Source organism: Sceloporus occidentalis, unplaced genomic scaffold (genome assembly GCF_023333645.1).
Source record: "Sceloporus occidentalis isolate IW3139 unplaced genomic scaffold, rSceOcc1.0.p SCAF_2, whole genome shotgun sequence".
Classification (NCBI taxonomy): Eukaryota; Metazoa; Chordata; class Lepidosauria; order Squamata; family Phrynosomatidae; genus Sceloporus; species Sceloporus occidentalis.
Window position 1 is genome coordinate 107,917,672 of NW_028316982.1, and position 18,670 is coordinate 107,936,341.

Sequence of the window (18,670 nt, forward strand, 5' to 3'; positions counted from 1 at the left end):
AGTGAGAGAGAGGCTTTATAGGAAAAGAGCAGAGAGAGAAGATATAGCTATAGCTGAGGAAATAATTTTTAAAAGATGTGGAAGATACATACTTTGTTGTTAGCTGCCTTCAGGTTGACTCTGTCTCATAACCACCATGTGGATGAGACATCTCCAAGACCCGCTATCCTCCATTGCTTTGCTTACGTCCTGCAGATTCAGGCCTATGTCCTCTCTGAGACTAGCCATCTGGCATGCAATCTTCCTCTCTTTTTACTGCCATCTACCTGTCCTAGCATTATGGTCCTTTCTGATCAGTCGTGCCTTCTCATGAGGCGGCCAAAGTATGACAACTTCAATTTGTTCATCTTGGCTTCCAGGAAGAGTTCGGTCTTGATCTGTTCAAGGAACCATTTGTTTGTTTGTTTTTTGTCCTCCATGGTATCCTCATCATGCTTCTCCAGCTTTTCCACATCTGAAATGAGCCAGTTTTCTTCTTATTGACTTTCTTCACTGTCCAGCTCTCACATCCGTACGTGGTGATTGGGAATATAATGGCTAGATGATGCTAACTATAGTGCTCAGTTGTATATCTTTACTCTTTAGGATGTTGTCTAGTTCTTTCATGGCTGCTCTTTCTATTCCTGGTCTTCTTCTAATTATTTGACTGAAGTCTCTGTTCTGATCAATGTTGGATCCAAGGTACGGGAAATCTTTAACTATTTCGATTTTTTTTATTATCTAGCTTGAATTTATGTATATCCTCTGCAGTCATTATTTTTTGTTTTCTTTATGTTCAGCAATAAACCTGCCTTTGCACTTTTTTCTTTTACCTTTCTTAGTAATTGTGCCAAGCCTATGATGCTTTCCACTAATGGTATGGTGACATCCACATATTTTAGATTGTTTTGGACAGCCAAAAAGACAGACAAACAAATGTTTCTTCTTCCTGTTTTCACTCCTCTTTCTTCTGAGTGTAAACCTGCTCTTTGTATAAGTTGTTATATGACTTCAAATCAACTTCATCTAATGGACACCCTAACATACAGTTTTCTTGGCAAGATAGAGTTAAAGAAGGTTTGCCATTGTCTTCCTCTTAAGGTGAGAGAATGTGGCTGGTAGAAGGCTACCCAGTAACTTTGCATGGCTAAACAGGGATTCAAACCCTTGTCTCTTGGACTCCTAGTCCAATACTACTAGTCCAACAGATTACTACCAGGTCTCACTGGTGTGGAGAGGGATTCAGAAGTTAAGAAATTCAAAGATGATATAGCTTGTGGAAAAATTTTTGCCAATTAATTTATTGTCACTACCCAGTGAAATTTTAAAGAGCTTTGTAAATCATTACTATATATTGGAGTCCCAGGGTTTTTCTTCTTCTGTCCTTTTGCTTGAGTCCAAGGCTGCTGTCAAGAGTTTGAGCAATGGTGAAAGTTCAGTCAGTTCTTGTTGCTTTGTTTTGTTTAGGAGAAGATGCATAGAAACTTCAGAAACTTGTCAAGTGGATAAAATCAGCCTAGGACCTCACAGGATTTTCATGTTCTTTTCTACAAGGTGGTACTGCACTGTTGAATGGGTTAACTAAGGCATCTCATATTTCCCCGTAGGCTGAGGTGGCAGATGTACCAAAACAACATGTTCTAGAAGCCTGAATGACTCAGTTCTGTAAGTAATATCTGTCTGTCTGTCTGTCTGTCTGTCTGTCTGTCTTATACTTGTGCACTTGTTATATCAGTGGTGGGAATCATGTGCCTTTCCATGTTGTTGAACTGCAACTTGCATCATTCCCAACCACTGACTGTGCTTGCTAGGGCTGCTGAAGCTTATAGCCCAGCAACATCTGGAGGGGCTGCCTGGTTTTCACTCCTGGTTTATATGGAAGAGGCCCCCCCCCATTTATTTACTGGATTTTCATTTAATATAAGATGTATAATATAATTCTGAGGACTGTATCCAATGCTGTCTGTCTACCAGCAGAATGGAAACTGCCTACAAAGTGGGTTCTCTCTCCCTCTGCAGCCCACCTCACCTCACCCTCAAATTAATAATAATAATAGTAATAATAATAATAATAATAATAAATTTTATTTATGTTTTCCCACCTCTCCCAATGGATCGAAGCGGGATTACAGTCAAAATATATAACAGTAATATAGTATAACAATACAATAATTCCAATAACATAATTTGTTTAGTTATCTATTAAATTTATAGCTGCCTTCCTGTTAGCAAATGATATTAAAGGAACCTTTGGGTTGAGGACCTATGGAGAGCAGATTTGGAGTGTGAGCAGGGACAGAAGAGTCAGGAGAAATCCAGTTACACTGGTAGGTATTCTGTTCGTGTTTGCCTTGGATGTAGCACTAGCCAGAGAACCAGGACAACCTAGTAGGGATATGAGACTAGAAACTGAACAAGTATTGGATCATCCCTGATAAGGCATATATTTTGGGCTATCTTGATCAGTCCATCAGACCCTTAATATCTGAAACTCCATCTTGTGCTATGTTATTTTAATTGTTGTCTTTCTGTATTGTAGAACTGAAAAGACATAAATTTAAATTTATGTGTAAATTTATAGCGCTATATAAATAAAGGTTAATAATAATAATAATAACATGTATCTGGGGACTATATTAAAGATAACTGAAAAGAAGTTTGGGTAGCAAAGAGCAGATTATTAAGTGTACAGGCCTTTGTCATGGTATTATCATGCATTTATTGTATTTGCACAATTTTGATCTCCATTTCTTATTTTATTGAGTAACTAACACCAATGTAATCAATGTAACCAGTGTAACACCTTGAGATAAGCCACATAAACTTATTGTAAACCAGTTTGTTAAACCTCATCTGTGCCTTTGACAAATATTAAAGCCGAAGCAGTCAATACGAAAAAGTGTTCTAATAAAATGGAAGCAGTTTGAATCAGCCGAGCTTATACAGTAATATCTTTGAAATGCTGGTTTCGGTCTATAGGAATAAGTGAGGGTATGAATGAATGAATGTACATGATTTATAGATACAAGGGCCAAGGGTAAACAGAGAGAATGTGGCAGGAAGGGAGGAGATGTCATTCACTGTAAGGTGGCCATTGTAAGGCTGAAAATAAAGAACAAAACTCCTGATGTGAACCCCAACCTAGAAACATATTTCCAAGAACTCCAACTCCAAAACAGCTGTTTCAGGCAATATTGACTTCTGTTCAGAGAACTGCTGAACAGCAGCTTGTGACACACTAAAAGGACAAAGAATATGATATGTTACTAAACTATTGACATCAACATTGTTGGGGAGGGATTAAAAGGAGTGCCTCAGACAGGCTGCAGCTTCAAGTAGACTGATTTTTTGGAAGCAACTGTACAGGACACTACATTGCTCTTATGCTCCTGGTTTACACACACTTTCCCTTCTGGTGGGCATCCAGGGTTGGGTGAGGTAAGTGTGCTTTCTGCATAAATGTGTGTGTGTGTGTTTGTTTTTGGTTAGAAACTTAGGGTCCATACAGACAGGCCAAAATAAAGTTGCTTCGGGTCACTTTGGAGGTATGCCGTTTAAGAGTCCAGAAACCACGCAAAAAACACGCTCCAATCCTTCTGAATCCTATTACATTCTATCGCACTCCCACAACTGTATCTGAGGTCTTAATACCACTTGATACTGCATCTGAAAAAGTGGGTTTATATCCATGCTTCAAAAATTAAGATTCTTTTTTAAAAACTACCATTACCTTGAAGTTTCCCTATTTTTTTTGCTTACATATTGGACCAAAACTTAGCTGTGGGTGTGATATCTCCAAGACCCTATATCCTCCACTTCTCTGCTTAGTTTCTGTAATTTCATGATTGAATCTATCCATCTGATGTGCAGTCTTTCTCTCTCTCTATTACTTCTACATTTCCTAGCATCTTCTAATGAGTCATGCCTTCTCATGATGTGGCCAAAGTATGACAGCCTCAGGGACTGTATACACAGGTGGTGAAACACTGTCCCTCTTTGCTGTGCATCTGTGCAGCAGCATCTGCACAGATGTGCTCTCCAAAAGGAACTGCCTAGAGTGGCTCCTTTTTTGCGGCTTCATAAGGGCTGCATGACGCCCCTTCTGTGGAGAGGTGCCTGAATGCTGCTGCCATGTGGACGGGCATGTGCATGTGTGGCACTAGTATACTGGACACCCAGCGCTGTCTAGTCCTAATTTTGGCCCCAGGGCGCCACAAAGCATCCCTCTGTACTGGCCCTCATTTTGTTCATTTTGGCTTTTAGGGAGATTTACGGCTTGATCTGCTCAAGGTATCATTTGTTGGTCTTTTTGGCTGTCCATGGTATCCTCAGCACTCTTCTCTAGCACTACATCTCATATGAGATAATTTTCTTCTTATCTCCTCTCTTCACTGGCTAGCTCTCGCATGGTGATGGAGAGGCTTGAATGGTTCTAACTTTAGTGTTCAGTTGTATATCTTTACACTTTAGGATCTTGGGTAGTTCTTTCATAGCTTCACTTCCCATTCTGTCTTCTGATTTCTTGACTACAGTCTTCATTCTGGTCATTATTTGATCCAAGGTATGGCAACTCTTTAACTATTTCAATTTCCTCATTTATGCTGTTCCTTTTTGGTCATTATTTTGTTTTCTTTATGTTCATCAGAAGTAAGCCTGCCCTTGCACTTTCTTCTTTTACCTTCCTTAGTAGTTGTTCCAAATCTGTGATGTTTTCTCCTAGTACTATGGTGTTGTCCACATATTTTAGATTGTTGCTGTTACTTCCTCTTATCTTCATTCCTCCTCCTTCTGAGTCTAAACCTGCTGTTCTTATATTTTTCTGCACACAAGTTGAACAGATAGGGTGAAAGGATGCATCCTTGCCTGACCCCTTTGCCAATTGGGAACCATTCCGTTTCTCCATATTCTGTTCTAACAACAACCTATTGTCCTAAGTACAGATTTTTTTTATCAGGACTATCAAACGTGGTGGCATGACCATAACCTTAAGAACCATCCATTCCCTTACTTTACTTCATCAAAGCCTTCTCTAAATCTTCCTCTGTCTTCCTCACTTAAGAGGTTCCTCCCTCCATCCCTCTACCTTGGTATGTTACTTCATTCTCATTCATTCCAAAGCTAAATCCTTCACTAATGTCTTCTCAGCCTTCTGGCTCCTTGTGAGACAGATTGAAAATACTTTAGACCCTCACAATAATGTTAGCTTTGCTAGAATTCCTGCCAGTAAAGCCCACCCCCACTCCTCAATCTAGACTTCTAATATACTTTTATATTGGAATGACACTGTGTGGATGGAATGATACACAGCTGGTTGGATTTCAGTAAACAGGTAAACTCTATTCTGACTTCATACTATTTTCATCTGATTGATACACTGACATATATTCTGCTGTACACTAACTGTGCATTTATTCTTGATTCCATTGTTATAATAAGGCATGTTTTTAAATTTTCCTTTCATGTTATTTTATTTCTTGTTATTTTATTTTATTTTAATTAATTAATTCGTTCATAAATAAAGCATGTGAATATATCAGCACTGATACAATAAGTTTAATAAAAACAAGGATTTATATGCTTGTGAGGAGTATATGGATGAAGATATTTATAGTGGCATTGGGGGAGATGGGTTGGCATTGGGATATTGATTGTCTGGTGTCACTGTGGATCAAACTGCATATTATATGAAATACATATAATGCAATTTACAACAATTTTTCTTTTAAAATTTTTTCCAGTAAGCACATAACAGCATTGATCTAGATCAGTAAAGCTGCATGAAAGTGGGGAGGCTTAAACTTTCTCCCAGTTGTTGTTGTTGTTTTAAAAAAACAACAAAGTCTATTGCCCCTCTCATACATACACAAAAGCTCAAACACCTACATTGATGCCAATGGATTTCCCCTGGCCCTTGATATGCACTGTCGAGTAACAATGGATAGTAAAATGGTGTCTCTTATATAGAATGACAGAAACAAGGTTGGCTTTTTGGAATATATATATATATATATATTGTTAAGCTGTGCATTCTTGAATCCGTGGACACAGTGGGGTAACAGTATTTTATACTTCATGAAATTTTGCTTTGAGCAGCATCTGAGAGATGGACATTGGGTGCTTGCATACCAGTTACCACAAGGTGGCCATGTTGGAGACTGGTGCCTACTTTCAGGGACCCAGGCGTGCCATCAGTCTGCACTAACAAATCTTAGTAAAGTTATGCTGCCTCCATTCAGTAATATCATCTATTTCTTTAAATGTTTTATTTTTGTTTACAGTGATATTTTTAAATAAAAAGCCAATGCATTTCTTCTGTTTAACTGTTTTCTCTTTATGTATGTTCTTTTATATAGAGGTGACCTCTGACTTGGTCCTGGAAGATGGTGTTCCAGAAGCCACCAGACGGTGGATGGGGCTGGGTGATTGTACTTGTATCCTTCTTCACCCAGTTCTTGTGCTATGGATCTCCTTTGGCTGTTGGAGTTCTGTATCTAGAGTGGCTGGATACATTTGGAGAAGGAAAAGGAAAGACTGCATGGGTTGGATCTCTTGCAAGTGGAGTTGGACTACTTGCAAGTAAGTCTTCAGAGATAATATAATTTAAAACACGATCTTTATTTACTTTAAATACTTTTAAAATGCCTACACCAGTTTACATTTCTTTTCTAAAGTAGTTAAATGGATCAGGTTCCTTGAAGAATAAAAAAGTTATATGCAATAGCACTTAGCTGCCACTTTATGTAAATCTGAAAATATGCAGTTTTACTGCAGTTATTCTCCCATGTACAGTAGAAACAAATGTTAATAAAAAGAGCAGGCAGCTTCTGCTGTCTTCAGAATCATGAAATGGCATTGGTTCAACTTCTGCTTCCTTGCTCACAAATACTAGACTGCTGTCTGTGTGCTTTCATCTCCTTTAATATAACTAATTTCTGATTGAGATATCTGTTTCTTTTCCTGCTGGGAGCATTTCTGTTAGAATTCCTTGGAAGAATCTCAGTGACTAGTTTATGAAACTTTATTTTAATTTTTTTTAAAAAAATATTTCATCTCCCTTTCCCATGCAGGTCCCATATGCAGTTCATGTGTATCTGCTTTTGGAGCAAGACTTGTGACCATCTTCAGTGGCTTTATGGTTGCTGGGGGCTTGATGATGAGCAGCTTTGCACCTAATATCTACTTCCTCCTTTGTTCCTATGGAATCATTGTTGGTATGAAAATACATTTTTTTAAATGATTCATTGCCTAAATAGGTGTTTTGCAGAGACTGATGAATTCTAAACTTGGCCATGATACTTCAGCTTACCCTTTTATTGTACAATTGCCATGAATTCCAGAGAGAGTTGAAGGTGTTTGCTTCATGAACTCTCTTCAAATTAAGGAAGGATGCATAATTTGCAACATTTCACAGATAAGAATTGGAACATATGTGGCCAGGCATCATCAGAATGTGGTCAAAATGGCAAAAAATATTAATGAGGAAGAATAGACAAGCCAAGAGAGGTGTGAATAGTTTGCTTGTGCCTATGTCTACTGCCCCCACCTCTCCTCTTCCAAGTCTGAGTGCAAACTCCTTTTGTGCTTTGAACTTAATTTGCAGCAGTAGAAGTAAGCCAAGGACAAAGGGGGAAAGTGGAAGAAGGAGAAAGAAACTGGGACATTTTAAAGGCAGCTGAAAAAGTGGGGTGGCAGGATTAATCAGGATTGTCTCTGTCATTTGGAGTGTATGAGGATGGGGCTTTATGCTTTGTAAGATTGTTTTTGGCCCTGTTAATTTAATGAACCAACTTGACATTATAGTAAAAATAGTCAACATGTTAATTTGCTACTATGAAATGCTGGTTCTTTATATTATTCTTTTAAAAATATTTTAGGACTTGGCTGTGGCTTATTGTATACTGCAACAGTGACTATCACATGTCAGTATTTTGACAAACGCAGAGGACTTGCACTTGGTCTAATTTCAACAGGTATGTTTTTTAGTCTCTGTTTATGTCCCTGTTCTTAATGTCCTCATCCAGAAACTATTGGCCCCATACAGGCAGGCCAAAATAAACCTGCTTTGGGTCACTTTGGAGGTATGCTATTTAAATGATGCATGTGTCCTAAGAGTCTGGAAGCCATGCCAAAACCATGCTCCAGTCTTAAGGAAAAAAACTCTGTGAATTTTGCACAGAACAAGTCTCCAACTCCAAATTGTGTTTGAAAAGGCAATTTTCAAATACTTTCTCACAGTGGAAAGGTAATTTCTTCAAGAACAAAATTAGCAAAGAATTATATTCCTAGAATCATAGTAGAGACCATAAGGGGCATCCAGTCCAACTCCCTGCCATGCAGGAACTCACAATCAAAGCACCTCCAACAGATGGCCATCCAGCCTCTGTTTAAAGACCTTCAAAGAAGGAGACTTCACCACTCTCCAGGGGAGTGTGTTCCACACTTGAACAGCTGTTACTGTTAGAAAGTTCCTCCTAATGTTGAGGTGGAATTTCTTTTCCTGTAGCTTGCATCCATTGTTCCATGTTCTAGTGGAGCAGCAGAAAACATGCTTGCTCCATCCTCAATATGACACCCCTTCAAATACTTAAACAGGGCTATCATATCACCTCTTAACCATCTCTTCTCCAGGCTAAACAGCCTAAACCGAGCTCCCTAAATCTCTTCTCATAAGGCATGGTTTCCAGACCCTTCACCATTTTGGTGACCCTCCTCTGGACACACTCCAACTTGTCAACATCCACTTTGAATTGTGGTACCCAGAACTGGACACAGTATTCCAGGTGAGGCCTAGGCAAGGCAGAATAAAGTAGCATTATTTACTTCCCTTCATCTAGACACTATACTTCTATTGATGCAGCCTAAACTCACATTGGCCTTTTTAGCTGCTGCATCACACTGTTGACTCACGTTCAACTTGTGGTCTTTTAGGATTCCTAGATCCCTTTCACATGTAGTTTTGTTAAGCCAGGTGTCACCCATCCTATATCTTTGCATTTCATTTTTTCTACCTAAGTAGAAGTAACTACTTTTGTGCAGCTTTCTATATTAAGTTTTGCACCTGAGAAGGAACTCGAGAAAGCTATGTCCCTTAGGATATGTGAATGCATCCTTTCAGCAGTAACTGCACAGAGGAACAGGATTGTCTGAGACAGATCGAGTCCCTTTGCTTGTGTCTGACGAATCAAAAAGAAAACAATTCAAACTTATTTAAAAGTATATAAGAGTATTGTCACTGTTTTCATGAATTCTAGGTAAAATTATTAGCTGTACTTCCGTGTTTTTACATCAAGCAGAAATGCTCTTAAAACCACATGACAATTTAAGATTTATTTCTTCCTCCACAGAAAACAATGGCTTTGAATAAATTGGTGAAAGGTTCATATATTATAGTAACTAATTAATTTTTTCAGACCTGTACAATTCATGACGCACTGTGCCAAATGTAGATCATCAGTCATGACATGTCAACCTACTAGGAGTATGAGATTTTTTTCCCCTTTCTTTTTTGGCTTAGGAACTGTCAGATATCTGAAAAGCCATGAGACATACTGATGTTCTATGTTAGGTTTGATGACGCTTAAGAAAATCAGACTTGAAGTAGATTCCAAGTAAAATCATGGATTTCCCCTCCCTTCTTTTAAAGTGTTCAGCCACTGTGTTGTTTTACAAAATAATTTAAGTGTTACTATTTTCTCCTTTCAGGCTCCAGTGTTGGACTTTTTATATATGCAGCATTACAAAGAGAACTGATTGAATTATATGGACTGGATGGGTGCTTGCTTATTGTTGGTGCATTGTCTCTAAACATATTAGCATGTGGGAGTCTCATGAGGCCTTTGCAGTCAAGTGGTTCTACCTTGCCAGACAAGCCCAGTGTTGAGAAGAGTCCAGATCAATACCTCATTTATAACGAAAAAGAAAAGAATGTTTATGAAGAAAACATAAAGATACTTGAAAAACCCACTAATGAAGAAAAGAATGTGAATAAAATATCTTGTACCGATTGTAAGCAGGATGCTCTTACAATCAGAAACAAACTATCATCAGTAACACCAAGAGAGAAAGACACATACAAAAAGAAAGTTGCAGAACGGACATATTTCTGCAAACAGCTTGCCAAGAAGAAATGGCACCTTTATTTAGACTACTGGGAGGAAACACTGAGTCTTTTTAAGAACAAAGTATTTTCATCACTTTTTATTGCCATCTTCCTCTTTGACATTGGTGGATTTCCCCCTTCTATGCTCATGGAAGACATTGCAAGAAGTTCAAATATCAGTGAAGAAGAATGTATCATTCCTCTCATTTCTATCATAGGCATTATGACTGCCATTGGTAAACTTGTTCTAGGAATTTTAGCAGATTTTGCCTGGATTAATACTTTATATCTATATGTCTTGACTTTAATAATGACTGCACTGGCACTGGTTTTGATTCCTTTTGCCCAAAGTTATATTACATTGGCAATACTTTCAGGCGTTTTAGGCTTTCTGACGGGCAATTGGTCAATTTTCCCATATGTCACAACAAAGACAGTGGGAATTGAGAAGTTAACACATGCATATGGGATACTGATGTTTTTTGCAGGACTTGGAAACAGTCTTGGACCACCAATTGTAGGTAAGATTGCATTTTAGCTCTGTATAGAATTACTCTGGATAACAGTTTTCTATTTTTTTAAAATTGCATTTACACACAAAAGTTAATTTTAGCTTTTGGCTAATGTAGAATTATGAAATAACTCCTAAAAATAGAACAACAAATGACATACCTGCTGATAATCAAATGTCACTGAAAATGTAAGACCTACTTCAAGAATGTTATTAGTGACTTGACATCATATTTGGGATTCAGTGGAAAACCTATTTTAGCAGGTCATGGTGGTGCTGAGGATTGAGGTTAAAACAGCAAAAGGTGTGAGGATTGTGAACATGATGGGATATGTTGTCATGCAAGCATACTTTGGATTTTGTTATTATCTAATACCCGGGACTGTGTAGGTTTGAAGACTAGATAAACAACAAGAGGTAACAATGTCTTTGAATATAGAATCCTTACATCAAATATAACATAGGAACATTAAACATAGGAATCCTTATACTTAGGGATTTCTTATACTGAGACCACTGGTCCATTTAGCTTCATATTATCTACACTGACTCCAAAGGCTTCAGGTAAGATTCCCAATCAATCTGAGACTGAACCTGGGTTGTTCTGCATATAAAAGATGTGCTGTGGCTCCTCTCAAAATTCAAGCATCACACAAAACCAAGATGTGTCCTAGTCGCAGTTAAGAACCCATAGTATCGTTTGTGATTCAAAATGAACAACACACACAGGTTTATAGTTTTTTGGTGGGTTTTTCAGGCTATGTGGCCTCCTAGAACATGGCCACATAGCCTGAAAACCCCACAAAAACTATGGATGCCGGCCATGAAAGCCTTCAAATTCACACAAAGGTTTATTTTTTCTCAGCTCAACACTCAGCTTTGTACATTTACTCCAATCTGTATGGTGCAGCAAAACAATGAGAAGAGTAATTGTCTGTAGCTCTGATTTGTCAGCAGTTGTGAATGCAGACATAATGGCAAATAGCAATTTGCACAAACTATCTATACTTCAAGGATGGCTCTAAGATTAGACAGAATGAAATGACTGTCTCAGGCAGGAGGTTATGGGTGTCATGACAGAGAAACAAAGTCTTACTTGATCTATCATAGTCGTGTTTTTACTGCCAGGGATGTTGAAAGGTGTCTATGGGAATTCTTGCCTCATGTGCAGAACTAACTTTGCTGTTCAGGCACTATGTACCTTTTTTGTGTAACCTCAACAAACTGACTTCTTGGGCCACCCTTCCCAAACCATCCTAAAACTGTGAGTTGATATCATAGTTGGACAGCCTCTCATAAACTGTCGTTTGTGAACTGACATAGCTTCAGATATAAACACAAACCATGATATGACATAGTGTTTGATTGTGCTAAGTTTACTTGTAGGAATGAATATTTATTTCTAATTATTCTACCCTTTTTATGGACAAGCAGACAGCAGTTTGTTTGTGATATTTTAACTGACCAGATGAAGGATAGTAAAGTGTATGTAGAGGATTAATCTGTTCTGCGGAAGTATGTGCACCTGACAAACTCTTTCTGTTCTTTTTCAGGTTGGTTTTATGACTGGACAGAGTCTTATGACATAGCATTTTACTTCAGTGGACTTTGTGTTCTGTTTGGAGGCCTCCTTTTGTTGGTGGCAGCACTGCCATGTTGGAACAACACAGACAGTAGCAGTCAATCTGAAAAGCCACTTCCAAACATTTACTCCTACAAAGGTGCATCCTTTGTGTAGGTGGCATTATGGAACAGCTGATGCTCTTTCTCTCTCTTTTTTATACCGCACATCAAGGCATTTTAGTAATTTTTCCACTTATTTATGATGTAACTTTTTATACTTCTTTAAAATGTTTGTAGCTTTGATCAGAACCTCTTCCATGGAGAAATTATCTGTTTCTGGCTATGGCAGATGAAGCTCCTTCAGCACAAAATGCCTTTTGCCTTACCAGTCACCAGAAAGCCCTGTTATGGCACTTGATTACAGCCTGTCCAGTTTAAAATACGCTCAGGAACAGTCATGCATATGTGGAACACCTCTGGAAGGCCTTTCCCATGGGTTTTGGTGTTGGGGATTTTACAGTACTCTCCAATATTGGATGTCAGGTGGAGGCATTTTCCATATTTAATACTGAAACCCATCAAGGGTTTCTGTGTGTGGAGAGATCCTCTCGTGAAGCATACATACAACGAGATCTGATCTGGAACCAGCGTTGTTCGCTCTTCTGTGACTTCCTTTTTCTTCCTAGTAGTTTCATCAACTAATTATTTTTGTAATGGAACAAAACCTATTTTATACAGACTTTAAGCAATTGCTTTTGCTTATCTTTTGACAAAGGTGATACTTCCTTCTAGCTTCAGAAATCTTGATAACTCTGTAGGGAGAGACTTTTAAGGCAATCTGAGCGTATCAGTCTGAATGTAATACAAGAGTTTGGTGCTTCTTCCTAATAGGATAAATGTTATGAAATGTTTTAAAGGTCTCATATGTTGTCATGAGGAAGATTTTGGTCACGTTACCTGTGAACTGCAAAAATTAAGCTTCCAAAGGCCACGCAAAATGCTACACTCCAAATGCTTTACCTGTCACATCTTCAGACATTTTTTTAAAAAACCTGTTAAACCAAAACTGATAAAACCAAGGAATAAATGGAAGTTATAAAACAATCAGTCACATGATCTTCAAATATTTATACCCTGTATCAATTCCAGTTTAGTGAAATCCTTTGACAAGAGCATCCTAAGGATTCAACTTATTATTTTTAAAAAATGAATTCTCAGCTTCCTGCTTCTTAAAACACTTTTGCTTTTCAATATCTAAATATTTAAAGACTGATGTTGGCTATTAGTTAAGCAAAAACTTTCCCAATAGGAACTGGAAAAGAACTACAGTTGGCTCTCCATTTTCATGGGACCCGTTCCAGACCCCCTGCGAAAATCGAGGCTCGTGCGTATCCAAGTCCCATAGGCTTGAATGGGGTGCATGCCTGCGAGTGCGCACGGGGTGTGCCCCATTGAAAATAATGGAGGTTGCCCCCCTCCATGAATATTCAAGGTCGCGGATCCCAGATCTGCGAGTTAGGAGAGGTGACTGTACTGGGTCTAGCATACTTGATAGATTCTATGAACAGTGATGTGTGCAGTCATGCCCAATGGGATATGTTGAGTACATTTAAAATAGTTAAGCTACACATAGAAAATAGAACAATTTGCTGTCGGAGAATTTAAAAACTCATGTTTCTAGGCCATAAGCAAATTGGAGGGGTCTTAAAAGAAGAAAATATATTTGTTTTCTAAGCAAATGCAGGACAGATCTTCACTGGCCAGAATACTCTGGTCTGTCCCTGTCTGACTTCTGCCCACTACCTGCACATTCTGGAGTAACACCAAGTGGCTGTCTACACAGCATTCCACTGTGCTGCCCCCCCCTACCCCCTTCTGTGAGGTCACAGCATGGTGCCCAGCTATGTGATTGATATGGGGCACCTTGTTATTGGCCTCAGTGGGACACTGTGTAGAGGGCTGCTATGTGTAGTTTCTGAGTGCTCCAGATTTTCTGGGAAGATCCAGAGCAAATGGTGAGTCTTTTAAATCCGCTTTAAATCAAAGATGGTCCAGATTCACTGCAGGATTCTCCTTTCCATGTTGAACTAGGCCTTTGGCCCTATGTTGTCTGAACAGGGCAATGCGAGCATGGGGGGATGCCACTGCAAATAGCCTGTGTAGACATGCCCACAGTGAGTATTCTGGTGTCTAAGAAGAGCACATCTCTGTCCTTTCTGTGGACCTAATGCGTAATCCCTCCTACCTGGGTGAATACAAATTAAGAATTAACTTTTTAATACTCCTGCAAACATTATGAAGGCAAATTAAGTGAATTACTTGTCTGTTGTTTTTTTCTCTGGGCCCAATCCAACTGTTCTGCTATTAAGGCTGTCTATGTGGTGTCCTGTAAAATAGCAGTCAAGCTGATCAGCTGTTTAGTATTGACGGGGGAGCAGTCATTGTTCTACCTCCACCCATTGTTTTCACCACTGAACAGCTGGTCAGCATGACTCCTGATTCTCTAGCAGAATTCCTTATGCAAAGCCTCAGCAGTTGGGTTTTGTGTATATATGGGAGGGGGGGGAGGTATGTACTGCAGGCCTAGCGTCTGTTCATTTTTCTCCTAAAGACTTATGTTTCACACATCATAATTGCAGGCCAGTTTACACTGCTATTTCACAGTTTTCCAGGATGTGATACTGTCTAATTTTGCCATGTCAAACCTGAAAGACCACTTTTCATATCACTGAAGATGAACTCAATCACAGCATGAGCGCGGGGAAAATAATTTTAGAACCTTCGGCCTCAGAAATGGTTGTGTGAATCAGCCATAAGTGTATCAGTATATCAAGAGTAATATTATCCAGATAATAGCCATGGGAGATACACCTACCAGAAAAGCAGTTGTGAACACAAAAGACTGACAGAAGGTCACCCAATAAGAACAGGTATAGAGTGTTTCAGTCATACCATTATAGTAAAGTGACATTGAACACTGCAAATGTCAAAGCAAATGCAGAATTGTTTGTAGAAAATATGGAAATGCCAGTGAATAAATGAATGAAAAATATTGCCGCCTTATAGCAAGGAGAGGGAAAACTCTAACCCATAGGCCTAGTAGAACCTATGAGGGTCCCCATCTGGACCCATCAGCTGCTTCTCTCCAAAAGCTCTCTATCTGCCCAAAAAGCCTAAATTCAATTTTCAGTGCCAGCTTAGATCTACTAAACTAGGGTGCATGGCTGTCCAAGCAGGTCTGCAGGTACACTCAGGTGGATTGTAAGTGCATTTCCCAACTCACTAGTAGCATAAATTTGTGGATCATGTGAAGTGAGGATGACCACTATGTTTCAGGTACTGAGGCTGTTTCTCCTTCCCAGGACCCCACACAGTTTCCCAGGCTCTGGACTGGAGCACAAAGGCCAACCAATCTGAGGCAGCCTGGTTGGCTGGCAAGGGGAGCAAATGAAGGCTTCACTTCGGTTCTTTCCTAGCCCACATAAGATGTTTCCTCCATCACACCAACAATGAGTTGCTTTTGATGTAGTCTTTCAGTTTGTTGTAAAACTATTATCATGGGACCACACTGCTAATATTAACTATCATAACATTGGGTGGTTTTGGCATGGGGGCTGGATATTGTTTTGGGGGTACATTTGTCAGACCTGGTATATGGGGGGATGTCTCTTAAGGGACCTTGGGGCTGTGGGCAACTATGTCATGCCCAGCTTGGGGGGGAAATGGCTTTTCCTAACTTCCAGATATCAGGGAAACTCAGTCAGTGGCTTCTTCCATGAGTGGATTCTTGCACCTGCATTCCATTGGTACCCAGCAGGTAGGCTGAGTGAATAGGTTTCCATCAGCCAGAAGGCAAGTCAACTTATGAATGGATTGCTGTCAGCAAGCAGCTTAGTGTTCTGATACTAAATGTAAAGGTATTCCTCATTGACAAGGTTGTCAAGTCGTGTCTGAGCATAGGGGGCGGTTCTCATCTCCATTACTAAGCCGAAGAGTCAGCATTTTCAGAGACCACTCTCTCATCATGTGGCCAGCATGATTGCACAGAATGCTGTTTACCTTCCCACTGGAGTGGTACCTATTTATTTACTTGCATTTGCATGCTTCTGAACTGCTAGGTTAGCAGAAGCTGGGACTACTGACCGGAGCTCACCCCATCATGCGGCACCTGGGTCTCAAACTGCCAACCTGCCAATCTTGCAACCAACAGAGTCAGTGTTTTAACCACTTGAGCCACCTGGGTCTAAAACCACGCTGTGGGATAACTGTTCAGCTGAAACCAGTAAAATATGACCCTTGGAGGCATGAAGGGGCTGTATCATGGACTTCTCCGCGTTATCCAAGATTGCTCATATTGCCTAAACCATGTGGAAAGGAGCTATGCTACCACATGTCCTGTGCTACAAAAGGAGCACTACAGGCCCTAATATAAGAATAGAACATACGAACAACAATTAGGCCCATGTTTGTTGAAATCCAATTGGTGGAGATGCAAGGCAGTTTTCTTTGTACTGATGTAAAGGCTAGGTTCCATAAGTATTTAAACCTTTCTAACCCTGTTGTTTAGCTCAGGAGTTCTTAGCTTGGGTTTAACAGATTCCTTTGAGAAAATGATGAAAGCTACGGACTTCCTCCCCAGAAAAATGCAGATAACCACATGTACACAAAAGTGTGCGTACAATTTATTTTGTTGCAACGGAAATTCATTTTCCTTTTATAGAAACATGTTCTGCAAAGAACATTGTCCCTCTTCCTTTTTTTCTTCGTTGCCAAAATTAATGGGTGCCTCCTGAAAAAAAGCTGACATAAATTTTCATTTTTACTAATTTTAGTGCTATGTAAATCTACAGTGCTATATACATAAAGTATAATAACAATAAATATGAATTATGCAAACAACAATTTTGCTTGAAAGTAAATTTCAGTGAAATGGCTCCTTTGTTTGGCTTGAATATGAAATTAAAATTCTAGAATGGTCTGTGACATACCTATCACATTTAACATACAATCAATTTTGACTTTTTGATGGCAGCCAGTGCTGAAAATTCTAGTTTACAAAGGTGTGTTGCAATAAATGGAACCAATGGCCTGTTACAGACTGCCAAAATAAAGCTGCTTCGGGTCTCTTTGGAGGTATGCTATTTAAATGATGCATGGGTCCTAAGAGTCCAGAGGTCGCGCCAAAGCCACAGTCCATTCCTAAGCACTGGAGTGCAGCTTCCAGATTCTTAGGGTACATGCATAATTTAAACAGCATACCTCCGAAGAGACCCGAAGCAGCTTTATTTTGGCAGTCTGTAACAGGCCAAAGATTATGTAGGCCCTCAAAGACCATCCACGGTTTACTATGACCATAGGTTACTGCTGTTTAAGCTAAAAAGGGTCTCTGAGTGGCTTTTGTATGATTAATAACAAATAAAACAGTCCTTACCTGCAAACATACATGCTAAACATCATCACACAAAAGGGCACAGAGGAAATATTCCCAAGACACTGCACTGTAAGCATAGGATTTTTCTATAGGCCTCTGTAGCTACATCTTAAAATTAAAGGCAAGAAGGTAGAGGACTCCCTAAGGAGAGGAGTTTTCTGGCAAGCATTTGCTCAGGTGTGACACTAAAGCTGAATTATTTGTTTTAACAGGAATACAAATGGCTTTATGGAGCTAGGAATGTGTGGGTTGGAGAGAGGATTGGATGGAACCTTCCCACATATTTTTCATCTGCAAAATATATATGTGCAAGATTCAGTGAGAGTTTCAGGAAAACAGCTGATGTTTCATTGCCCTCTTGTGGCCACAAAGCTAATGCACATTTTCATTCTGTCATTGCTCCAGTTATTGCAGTAGGTGACTGCCTTTGGGTTATCTTCACATTTTTCACTACTCTAATGCCTATTCAGTAACATCCCAAATCCACAAAACAGTGATTGGACCAACTAAAATGTATAAAATATATTTTGCAATCCAGCTTGATATCATTTTTACTGCCATGGCTGGAGAAGAGAAAGTTAAGGGGTGACATCATAGCCATATTTAAATATTTGAAGGGATGTCATATTGAGGATGAAGCAAGCCTGTTTTCTGCTGCTCCAAACACTAGGACATGAAGTAATGCATTCAAGCTACAAAATAGATCCCACCTGAACATTAGGAAGAAGTTCCTGATGGTAAGAACTGTTTCACAGCAGAACACATTGCCTCAAAAAGTGGTGCAGTGCAGTGGCAGCTTGCGCCAGGTGGGATCCTAAGAGGGGGTGGCACCACTGCTCCTCAAACATCTGTGTTTAGGTACAAATGGGCTGTGACATTCACCTGTGTCCCATTAAAATGCTAAAGAGATGGAATGGGTGTGGTGAGGGATGGGGGACAAGGAGAGGCCCTAGGATTTGTTTTTTGTTTTAAAAAATCAAATTTCAACTTTTTAAATTTTTTAAAATAGTTTAATTTTAAATTTAAAAAATTTCTTTAAAAACATCCCATTTCACCAAATTTTCACTTTAACCACATGGAACTATAT

The 18,670-nt window shown here is 39.3% G+C and overlaps 1 protein-coding gene across 1 annotated transcript; it reads left to right on the plus strand.

The window, feature by feature from the left end:
• The first annotated feature begins 1,552 nt into the window (after nucleotides 1-1,552).
• Nucleotides 1,553-12,404, plus strand: SLC16A9 (solute carrier family 16 member 9). Its single transcript, XM_089507896.1, has 6 exons — nucleotides 1,553-1,644; nucleotides 6,333-6,555; nucleotides 7,047-7,190; nucleotides 7,854-7,949; nucleotides 9,682-10,599; nucleotides 12,143-12,404. Exons 2-6 carry the CDS (start codon nucleotides 6,360-6,362, stop codon nucleotides 12,325-12,327), a joined length of 1,539 nt encoding a protein of 512 aa, XP_089364022.1. The 5' UTR covers nucleotides 1,553-1,644; nucleotides 6,333-6,359; the 3' UTR covers nucleotides 12,328-12,404.
• Nucleotides 12,405-18,670: the final 6,266 nt, after the last annotated feature.